Here is a 12,093-nt window from a genome sequence, read left to right as displayed (position 1 = left end):
CGCAGATGGTGAGCGTCAATCGACACAGTTAAGTGGCGATCGATCGATTCTCTTGATGCTCTGTCGACAGCGACATTGATCAGGTGCTGCACGATGCTCGTGAAGTGGTGTCGACCGATAATGATCAGGTGTTGGTCGATGCTGGTATATCAACTATATTCCTCAGTTTTGTTTTTGATGAACAGTATCTTTGCTTCAGTGTCGATCGATGCTACAGTGATACTGCTACAGTGATACCACTGTTCATCTTTTTTTTTCTGAAATAAATAATTGCGCAAATCAGTATAACATAAAAATAAATAATGAAAACTTACCTAACAATGGGTTGACTCCCACTCAGTGCTTATTTTTAGTCGTTTGCTTGACTTACTAGAAATCTGATTTAGTCTGGATGAGAATATGAACATGCTCCAAAACAAGTCTCAGTGTCTCTCTTCCTCATCTTGTTTGATGTTGCTGACAAAAGTCCTTGCAGAAGCTTCCCCTTTGAGTCTCAGCTCTGAATCACATAGCACTCTTTCCTTGGTAAAAGGTTTTGGACCTCCTCTACAGCGCACTCTATACTCAAGACTTTCCACTTTACATTGCGAAGGGACTAGTGACAAAAGTCTGCATCTTCATTCCATTTCTTTTTCTTCTTCATCTTCTTGGTCCTTCCCCCAAAATTAGACTTTTCAGTCCTGGTCTGTTCTGAAATTTGGACCGATGCAGATAGCTGAGTGTCGATCAATCATATAGGTAGCCTGTCGACCGATGCTGAAGGCTGAATGTCGACTGATGGTGAAGCTGGTTTTGCAGGCTCGTGATTTGAATCGGCTGGAGGTGCTAGATCTTCAAACATCTCTATGCATGAAATAAACTCCTCACTTTTCTTCTTCTCCACGGGATCATAGAATACAGTTTCATCACCATGAATCAGGCACATCTTATTCTTTTTGAGATCACAAACTGCCCCCCACTGTAGCCATGAAGGCTCTTCCAAAAAGAAGTGGAGAAGTCTTGCCCGATTTGATATCCACAGCATGAAAGTCCACATGGATAATGCATTCCCCTATCTCCACCTTAACATTCTTGATCATGCCTGCTGAGTTTGCTTTGGAGTTATCCACAAAAGTGAAACTATCTTGAGACGGTTCCATCTTTAGTCCTAATAGTTCAGCAGTGTCTATGGCCTTGATGTTGACTGTAGATTCAGTATCCCAGAGGGCGTTTGGAAAATTATGGCTATGTATACATCATGGAATCAGGAAATTTCCAGGATCTTGTTCCTTCTTCAGTGTCCTCTTGGGTTTACAGCTGATCTTGTTGAATAGCAACTCAATGTACTTATCTGTCTCTCTGCTCTCTCAAAAGAAATTACCATGTCTATACTTATGATAGGCAACCTCGAAAGACATATCCTTAGGAACCCTCTTCACCCCCTTGTGAAATCCATTAAGTTCCACTTTTGAACTTCTCTCCTGAGGTGTTTGAGAATATAGGATTTCCTAGATTTCATTCTCTTCTCAATTGAAATTCTTTCTTTTGTTGACTGCCGTTCCATGACAGGTTCGTGTCCGTACATTTGGTGTCGATCAACACTTGTATGATGTCGTCGATCGACACTCTCAACGAAGCAGGTTTCAGCTAGAGTCAATTGCTCTTGCTCTGGTGCATATGCAGGTTGTTGATTGGTCTTTTATGCGGTCCATAAAGAAACTGATGCCTGAGATGGGTTCCGAGTTGCATTCAAGTGGTGTGCATCGAGGTCTAGTAAACACACTTGACATGCCATAGGTAGTTGTCAATCGCTGCTCGCCTGCTGATGTCGCTCGGTGCTCCTCTGTTGTTGTTGATCGATTACGTCGTGATGATGTCGATTGATATCATCCGTTTTAACACTGTACGGGATGGGAGGATGTGGGTGTCGAGTAGCAAATTCTGAATGTCGGTGGATTCTCACTGTTCCTACGTACTCTTCAGGGGGTGCCGATCGATGCCCAACTGATAGTGTTGATCGGTGCTCAGCTGAAGATGTCGATCGATGCTCGGCTGATGATGTCGATCGATGCTTGGCTGATGATGTCGATCGACACTAATGCGAGCTGCCAATGGACATGGAACTTTCGACTAGAAAAGCTTCTTCTTCCAGCTTCTCATGCTCGTCTACTTCCCCAAAGTCATTATTTAAGATGGCATCAACTTGGTACCTCTCTCTTTCTACAGCTTTTCCTTTACAAGAGCTTCTTGAATCTTCATAGCTTTTGCAGTCTGAGAAACCTGGGTATCTAGCGTCATGAGATTGGTGTCAATGGCTTCAATTCTTCTAGTCATCTCCTTGTAGACAAAATCCAACCTCAGGTTTAGGTGATCACTCATCTTCTACTGAATTTCAGGATCTTTTCCATCATAAATTTCATCCTCTGAATAAGGTCATAGTTCTCATCCTTCTCTACAGCATGCTCTACCAATGAGACTTCATGTACAGAACCATTGTCGGCCTCAGCGATTTTGTCACCATCCATTGCAGCTGATTTCATCATGTGCATATCCAGAATCTTGGTACTTTTGCTTGATACCAAGTTCTCAACCAATTTCTTAGCTTCCTTTGGGGTCCTTGTCTCAAAGTTTTCTTCGCTTGCAGTATGCAGCTGTATATGATATTGCGCATCAATACCTTTGCAGAATTGTTTCAACAACTGAATCTCTGTAAAACAATGACGTAGATAGCCCCTTTGGAATCTCCTAAACCTGTCCCAAAAGCTTTTGAATGTTTCAATAGGTCCCAGAGAGAATGTCAAAATCTCATCTCTTATCTCCTCAGCCTTTGAATAATCAAAGAATTTAGTGGGAAACGCAGTCCTGGCATCACTCCAGGTAGTGAGAGATCCTGGTGGTAGGAGCTTCAGCCAACTAACCGCATTCCCAAAAAGAAAATATTTGAACAGCTTGCAAATGATGTAGTCTTTGGTTGCTTCATGCTTCTGGATGCCCAAAAAAATTCTTCTAGTGTCTCAATATGGTCCAATGGATTTTCTCGAGGAAGACCATGAAAAGGGTGTTGACCCACATAAAAGAAGTAGGTGGGTTTCATATCAACTCCCTGGATTGCTAGAGGTTGAATCGCAGACCTGTTGGTATAAAGCTGTCTAGGCCTGATCAATTATGCTATCGTTCTCTGTCGAAGAACTCTATAAACCTTAGAAGCAGCAGATGCTTCAAGGATTACAGCCCCATGTGCATCTACTTTCTGACCTACTGCATTATGAAGATGACCCCAGGGTCATGCAAGTATCCATTCTCATTCCTTATAAGCACAAGACTCGCGCCCATGTTGTATGTTCGCGGTTTGGTAGCGATCGACGCTCGAGTTGAAGTGTCGATCGTCGCTCGCTCACAAATGTTGATCAACGAAGAAGAGTTGGTGTCCATCGATGCTGCGCGTTTCTCTTTGCGGATCGTGCATTCCAAACGTGTTGCGTCTAAGAAGAAAAGTAATTTCTCCTAGTTGTTTCTGGTGCTAATGGGCATGTACCTGAAAAACAAGAAAACATTTTGTGAGTAATTTAAAACAGTAAATAAAACATACACTAAACCTATTAATCAAGTCTAACAGTGATCAAAGCTCCCCGGCAACGGCGCCAAATTTGATATCACTCAAATTACCCTAAGGAGTGATTTTTACTCTCTCAAATAAGAGGTTTAATTGTATTACTTAGGGATCAAATCCACAGAGAGCTAGGACACACAATAAACGTTAGAGATCAAGGTTAAGCTAGGCAAACAATTCATAAATCATTAAATAAATGAAAGAATGGTGAACAAAACAGTTGTTCGATTGGTTGAGGTTGTAAGCAATAAAGAGAAATAGCTAGACTTAGAGTTTTTATTCAGGTAATCATGATTATAATAGTATAGAGACTAAAGTTGCATGCAAGATATTCTAATAATCTATTAACTTCCGTTTGTTTAGATTATCTATTGTGTAGATCTAAGATCTCAACTCAACTATCATTTGTCGATCTTGAGAAAGTGTCGATCGATACTATGTATAGATAGTCGACCGATACACCTTTCTGAACGTCGATCGATACACTTATAGGGTTGTTGATCGATGTTCTTTCTAGCAAGCTTTAGAGATCAAGTTTGAATGTGTTAACTATTTTTCCTAGATAAACTGTCATTTGTTTCTAGCAATCGATATTTCAATGAGAATCAATTCAGATAAAAGACCAAGCTGTCCGTGCGCCTAATTATCTAAATTCATGGTTCTAGTTCGTGACTCTAGAACAAAGCAGTAAGAACAATTCTATTGATGGATATCACTAACAACTTAACAATTCTATATTTTTGGTCAATCCTTCATAACCTATTTGAACCCTAAACCTAACATATGAATTACTCAAACATGGAATCAATAACACAAATCATAGTCTGAATAATATAATAGATAAGAAATCAATGATAAAACCAATGGAGTTCCAATCAATCTTTGAAGGAGAATTGATCTTCTCTCCAAACCTAAGAGAAAATAATAGAATAGGATAATAGAAAGCGCAGCCGTCAACAATGGTTTAGAAAACACATAAGTAGGGTTCTGAGTCGTCCAAGGGTATTATGGTAACCTGTGGTAACTTTTGGGCTTAAGTTGGTCATGAAATAGGCTCGGCCCGCTTTCTGGCATCACCGTCGATCAACACCAAAGGTTCACCGTCGATCAACATTCATTCATCTCCTCGACAGCTCCGTCTCGCGAGGCAGACGTACCACTTTTCAGTAAAACAAGCATTGATATAACCGTTGGATTAACCTCAAACCGGTGGCATTGGAAAGTTAACTCAAAGGTCTATCTTGCGTCAAAAGTTCAGCTCAATCACACTATGGGAAGGTTTTCATCCATATCTAAATATCTGACACATCTGTGCAGTTCTGCACTTCAAAATGTTCTAAAAGGTTCCAAAATCACCAAAATTCTCCAAAACGTACCTAAACCTGAAAACACTCTAAAACATACTTCAAACTCATATAATCTACTCTAAAATACTCATATACCATAGTTAAAAATGGGTAAAATTCATGGTAAATCGTTAACTTAAGCTGTCTATTTCACTTATATCTTCTTTTAATTTGCTTTAGCTATGATCTTGAATGTATTAGTTTTTTTTTTTTTTGGTAAAAATGTTAAGTCATGTTTATACACATACATCTTTTAACGTTGGTTTAGATCAGTATATTTCGAATATAAAACATATTGTATAATTTGGTTAACAAATAATTTCTAAAACTTTTGACATTCTATAAATAATCAAGTGTAAAATCTATTATTTTAAAATAGAAATTAAAAAAATATTTGTGATTTATTTCGGATTAATTGATAATTTGTTAGATCCCATTGTCTGACTCATGCCTAATGCATTTTCCAACACATGTATTATCATGGTGGAGGCAGAATATTCGTTTACATGGGTACAAATGTGTTTTATAACGGTCAGTAAGCTAATTACCTCAGATTTGTTTTACAAAATAGAGGGAACTTTTCTTTTCACATGAGTCATATACCTTGGTTCTATGCTTGCTCCGCCATTGTATTATATCAGTCATTTGCCACATGTGTTCAAAAATCTAGTTACGAACTTATTGAATCGTAATTGGTGAGCACGTAAGAGAATACTGATAACATATAATATGTGGAGGCTGAGGATCGGAGCGGCGGCTAAAGATGATCATCACTTGTTCAGCACCAACAACTACGTGGGCAGACAGACTTGGGAGTTTGATGCAGAAGCAGGCTCTCCCGCAGAATTCGCTGGGATGGAACAAGCTCGCTGGAATTTCTCGCTCAATCGGTCACGTTTCAAAACCAGTGGCGATCTCCTATGGCGTATACAGGTGAGTGAGGTAGTCGATTCATTTTTATTGTAAACATATACTACTAGTAGTACTAATAATTCAACTTCATTTGGACTCAAGTTTTTGAGTGAGAAGAAGTTTGAGCAAAAGATCCCGCGAGTGAGAGTAGAGGACGCGGAAAAAATAACATATGAAGATGCCAAGACGACGATGAGAAGAGGAATACTCTATCTCGCGGCGTTGCAGGCTAAGGATGGACACTGGCCTGCTGAGAACTCTGGTATCATGTTCTTGAACTCCCCATTCGTAAGCTCCTCTTTCTCCAAACAGTTTATTAGGTTTCAATACCTATTATGTTTTTTTTTTAACAAAAAAGGAATCAATAGTTAACAAAAAGGAAATCAGTAGTCCCATTTTCACCGGGACTTCTTATTAAATGTGGAAACACTTATTGGACTGGCAAAGCATCTAATTTCTTAAATTCACGTATATTACAAATTTCTTAAATTTTATGTATTATCTTTAATTGTTTAACAAAAAAAAATGCATTATCTTTAATTAAAATAATATTTTTTATTTAATGAGTTAAAAGACTAAAAGTAAAATAATCAAATATATCTTATTAAAATTTTAAGACAATATTCGTAATTAAATAATTTTTAAAAAAATATAAAATAACATTTAGTATCAAATATTGAACATTGAGGCTTGGTATATATATTATATATGAATCATATTTTCTGTATTGGTTTTTAATTTCTAATTAATGATGTTGGTGTTGTTCAATGAATGGGGAAAAAAACAATAGTTCATATGCTTATACATAACTGGACACCTGGAAGAAATCTTCACCGTGGAGCATCGCAAAGAGTTTCTACGTTACATGTACAACCATCAGGTATAACGTGTTTGAAATAACTTCCAAACTTTATAGAGATATACTAACTGTGTAATACGAACTTTCAAACATATCATCATCAAAACGTTATACCTGATACCGTTTCTATTAAATTTATTTGTATAGTTATTTTAGTTATTTTAAAAGAGGTTTTTAAATATATCATTAGGTGTTTGGTGTTTATCTAATTGTAGGAGTTTTCATATATAAAAGTTTTTTGTAATCTTATTTCTTATTCAATTTAATTGATACTGGTATTTTGTTAAGAACTGAGAAGAAAATTCTGTATCATTTTTTTTTGATAGCTTGTTTTTGTAGATTGGTGGATCTCAATGAATCTAATAAGATATTAACTAGAGTCAAACCCGCAATGTGGATATATATTTGTTTTAAAAAATAATCATTAAAATATAAAATATTTTAATATATGTACACAAATATTTTTTGAAAATTTTATATATATTGACATTTATTTTATGAAATTTTACTAATCATAGATTCACAATTTATTTTATTTATTTAAAAATGTAACATCAGATTAATAATTTACTTTTAAACATTATTTTTATATAAATCATTACAAATTTTCTATTTTTTATTTAAAAAGTTTGTATTCTTGAAATATTTTATGTGATAAAATTAAATTAGCTAATATTATATTTTGAAAATATATTTATTTAATGTATTATATTTCAGTTTTGTGTTTTGTTTCTACTATAAAATCTAGCCTAGATTTAAAATGGTAAAAAAATAATAATTGCATAATGTAAATATATTTGGCTTTTACATGAAATTTTTTTTGTTCAACACATGAAATCTTATTGTTTAGATTTATATTGTTTTCTGTGAAAAAAATATCATCTATGAATAAATTTAAGATATTTTATTAAATTTCTAGTTAGTGGTCTAACATACATCTTTTTTATGGTTGATAAAAATTAGAACTTAAATTAAAAGATTAGATTCTTAGAACACCAGTAACCCTAGCACCCCAAGTGTGGTGCTTAATTTCTTTTTTTTTTTTGGTTTTTTCTCTGATTTAAAAATCAAAACGAACCAATCGCGGACTGCCACATATCAGTGGAGCCCGCGAAACAGCTCAAAGGAGTCTTTGACGTCGCTTCTTCTCCTTTTGTGGTGGAACCCACCCCTAAACACTATTCTCAGCTCCTGGATTAATCCTGCTCTTAGGTATCACAGACTAAACAAGATTCATAGCATTTATCTAGATTCAGCTACGTCAAATGTCCTATCAATTTTACCATAAATTTAGCGAATTTCGATTAAAGAATTGCCAATAACGATGTTTGAACAAGAAAATTGTAGCATGTTATTCTGAAACCCATATTTCAAATACATATTGTAGATGCTTGCGCATCAATGTGTCAAGAACCGGATCTTCAGAACAGAGTTTGGAAGTGAAGCCAAACACGATATAGTTCTATTAAAAATATATTTGGTATTTTGATTAAAAAAAATATAAATCATAGTTGCTAAAATCAAGTGATATAACATTCACGTTAGTTTTCACTTTTCAATTTATGTTTAAAAGTTTTTCTTAAGGTTTTTATTTTTTTTCGTTGAAATATGTTCTTTTTCGTACTGCAAAACTCATATCATGTTATATTAGATTATATAGGATATTAGATTTCTTTAACAGAAATTGAATCTATGACTTTTTAGATCTCTATTAGGTGATGTCAAAAAGTTTTAGCCATTAGACAAGTTCGTCCCAACTCCCAACAGGACTTGGGTATTTATTTGTTTTGTTGGAGTATGCTTACACCTTTATTTTTGTTACAAAGTTTAGGTGAAATGATTTAGGTTGGGTTCTTTTCACAAATATCCCAATCATATCCACTTCAACTTAGAATATCCTAACACATATGCTTGAATATATACATATATACCAATACCATACATGACTATAGTAGAATTTTGTAGAACGTAGATGGTGGGTGGGGAATAGACATAGAGAGCGACAGTTGTATGCTAAGCACGGTCCTCAACTACATCTGCCTACGGATTCTAGGAGTAGAACCAGAACAAGGAAGTACTTGTGCAATGGCTCGTAAATGGATTCTCGACCACGGTGGTGCTACTTATACCCCCTTGTTTGGAAAAGTTTGGCTTTCGGTACACTTACTGAACTAAATCACCAAAAGATAATTATCATCATCGAGATTTACCCTTAATCTTGCTAATTTACTAGGTTCTTGGAGTGTACGATTGGTCTGGCTGCAAATCTATACCACCCGAGTTCTGGATGCTCCCTTCTTTTTCTCCTATTAATGGAGGTTGAATTTTGCGGGCTTTATTTATTTTCCTTTATATGATGAGATTGACTCGCAGTATGTTTGGTATTTATATGTGCAGGTATCGTTTGGATTTATTTTCGGGAGAGTTTTATGGCATTGTCATACCTGTACGGTAAAAAATTTGTAGCTACACCAACACCTCTCATTCTACAGCTCCGTGAAGAGCTTTATCTGCACCCTTATGGCCAAATCGTTTGGAGCCAAGCCCAAAACTTATGCGCAAAGGTGAGTCTTTTGTCAAACAAACCATGGAATAACATGTCATGGTGCAAATTTTAGTTTATAAGTCTAGTATATAGGACGTGATTAGTAAAAGAAAAATAATACGAATCTCACGGACCAAACGCATACTTCATCCAAAGTACAAATCTTTATTTCCTAGTTAACTACATCCAACACAATGCCGGTCAAATTTGAAAACGTTTTATTGATTACAATAAATGGATATAAATCACAATGTTGGTGTAAATGAGTGCAGGAAGATAAATACAATCAACAATCATATCTACAAGATTTGTTTTGGAAAAGTGTTCATATGTTCTCTGAAAACATCCTAAACCGTTGGCCTTTCAACAAAATCATAAGGCAAAGAGCTCTTCAAACAACAATGAAACTCATTCACTACCATGAAGAATCCACCCGATACCTTACCACTGGATGTGTGCCAAAGGTTGCACTCTTAAAATATAATCCATCTTCAGAATTTATCCTTTTTCATTTAATTTGGATATATTCTTATGTGTGATTTTTATTTAATCGAGAAGAAACATAAAATATCCAGTCTGTAACCAATTTCGTGGTCATATTTGTTAGGTGCTTTGTATGCTTGCATGTTGGGTAGAAGAACCAGAGGGTGATTATTTCAAGAAGCATCTTGCTCGACTCCACGATTTTGTATGGATTGGTGATGACGGTCTAAAATTCCAGGTTAGTTCTTTCTGGGATGGCAATATGTCATCATATATAAACAGCTGAGATGATCCGTTTACTGAATTCAAATATATTTGAATGTGGCTGTGGTTATATCTGATTGTGGCGGGCTCAAATTAACATGACGTGACAGGTGCCGTGCCACCAGTCACATTTATCGTAACTTTAAATTAATTCAAAAAATATTTGAATTATAATAATTTTAAAAGACTTTCAATAAAATATCAAGTATAATTTGTGTTCAACTTTTTGAGAGACAAAACTTGAAAACCCCAAATAATAATGCCGTTACATATAAGAAAACTCAGTATAGTATGGCATATCAAAATTAGATGATTCATCCATAGCAATTTAAGCTTTGATATTTTACTTGCGCAGATTTGTGGTAGTCAAATATGGGATACAGGCTTCTCGCTCCAAGTCATTTTAGCTGCAGATGACGACGATGAGATTATTCGATCAACGCTGATCAAAGGATACGACTTTTTGAAGAAATCTCAGGTAACAGAAAATCCACCTGGTGACCATCTCAAAATGTTTAGGCACATTACAAAAGGTGGTTGGAATTTTCCTGACAAAGATCAAGGATTGCCTGATTCAGATTGTACTGCTGAAAGTTTAGAGGTTGCTTCTCTTAATTGATCATGTATTGATCCTTAACTAGCTTACAGTACACAGTGAAGCTAATTATTTATATCCATTTCTAGTGCTGCCTAATGTTCGAAACAATGCCGCAAGAGTTCATAGGTGAGAAAATGGATGTAAAGAGGCTCTATGATGCTGTCAATTTGATTCTCCATTTTCAGGTTATAAATATAAACTTAGCTTATTAATTAATATGCTTGAATAATTTATCAACATTTTTCTTCTATTCAAATTTATAGAACAAGAATGGAGGTGTAACAGCGTGGGAACCAGCACCTGGGAAAACTTGGCTAGAGGTTTCTTACATATCATTTTTCTATGTTTTCATATTGAATAACGGTGTGTAACAAATGCCTAAACATAATTAATCAAATGCAGTGGTTTAGTCCAGTTGAGTTTATGAAAGACGCAGTTGTGGAGCATGAGTAATATATTTCTTAATTATCTATATATATATATATGTAAAGTCACACTTTTTCTTGTAATTATATTACTTATGGCATAAACCGTCTTTAGGTTTGTTGAATGCACTGGGTCGGCACTAGTAGCAATTGCTCGGTTCATGAAACAGTTTCCTGAATACAAGAGAAAACAAGTGAAAGACTTTATAAAGCATGGAGTGAAATACTTGGAGAATCTTCAAATGTCTGATGGTTCTTGGTATGGAAGCTGGGGAGTGTGTTTCATATATGGAACCTTCTTTGCGGTAAGAGGTCTAGTGGCTGCAGGTAAGACTTACAACGACTGTGAGGCTATCCGTAGAGCGGTTCGGTTCCTTCTTGAGACACAAAACGAGGAAGGTGGTTGGGGAGAGAGTTATCTCTCTTGTTCGAAAAGGAGATACGTTCCACTTAGTGGAAGAAACAAGACAAATCTTGTGAATACAGGCCAAGCGCTTATAAGTTTAATTTTGGGTGGTCAGATGGAGAGAGATCCACGTCCGGTTAATCGTGCTGCCAAAGTCTTGATCAATTCACAGTTGGATAACGGAGATTACCCACAAGAGGTGATTTAAATTAACGAGAGTTCTTTTCCGTATCTTATATAACCAGTATAGATTTTGAATTGATGATATTATAAATTATGATTTACGTTTGAGAGACTTATTAATTTCTGGTCTTTCTCTTTTTTTTTTCTTCAGGGAATGAGTGGGGTGTTAAGTGTAAATCTGAAGCTCCATTATCCTATGTATAGGAACATTTTCACTCTTTGGGCACTCGCATATTACACGCAGGCTCTACGTCCCCTCCAGTGAGCAGTTTACTATTCCTTCTAAATAGTTTTTTCTTCTCTATGTAAACATTTTTTCTTTGGAATCTTGGTCTTAAAGTCAAACATTCTTAATTTTTTTGTAAACATATTCTTCCTATCTCTATGTTCTATCTACACTACAAGAAAACAGTGGTATTCTGACGGACATTCCGACGGAAAATGAAATCCTCGGAATATCCCGAGGAATTTCCGAGGATATTC

The 12,093-nt window shown here is 35.7% G+C and overlaps 1 protein-coding gene across 1 annotated transcript; it reads left to right on the top strand.

Annotated features, from left to right (window-relative positions):
- Positions 1–5,664: 5,664 nt before the first annotated feature.
- LOC106345076 (seco-amyrin synthase-like) lies at positions 5,665–11,930 on the top strand. Its single transcript, XM_013784339.1, has 14 exons — positions 5,665–5,868; positions 5,950–6,135; positions 6,638–6,727; positions 8,672–8,863; positions 8,940–9,024; positions 9,104–9,270; positions 9,524–9,715; positions 9,859–9,972; positions 10,354–10,599; positions 10,683–10,781; positions 10,860–10,916; positions 10,999–11,045; positions 11,137–11,626; positions 11,762–11,930. Exons 1-14 carry the CDS (start codon positions 5,665–5,667, stop codon positions 11,873–11,875), a joined length of 2,283 nt encoding a protein of 760 aa, XP_013639793.1. The 3' UTR covers positions 11,876–11,930.
- The last annotated feature ends 163 nt before the right edge of the window (positions 11,931–12,093 follow it).

This window comes from Brassica oleracea, chromosome C5 (genome assembly GCF_000695525.1).
Source record: "Brassica oleracea var. oleracea cultivar TO1000 chromosome C5, BOL, whole genome shotgun sequence".
NCBI lineage: Eukaryota > Viridiplantae > Streptophyta > Magnoliopsida > Brassicales > Brassicaceae > Brassica > Brassica oleracea.
The sequence above is the reverse complement of the archived record's forward strand: the minus strand, read 5'-3'. Positions and strand labels throughout refer to the sequence as shown.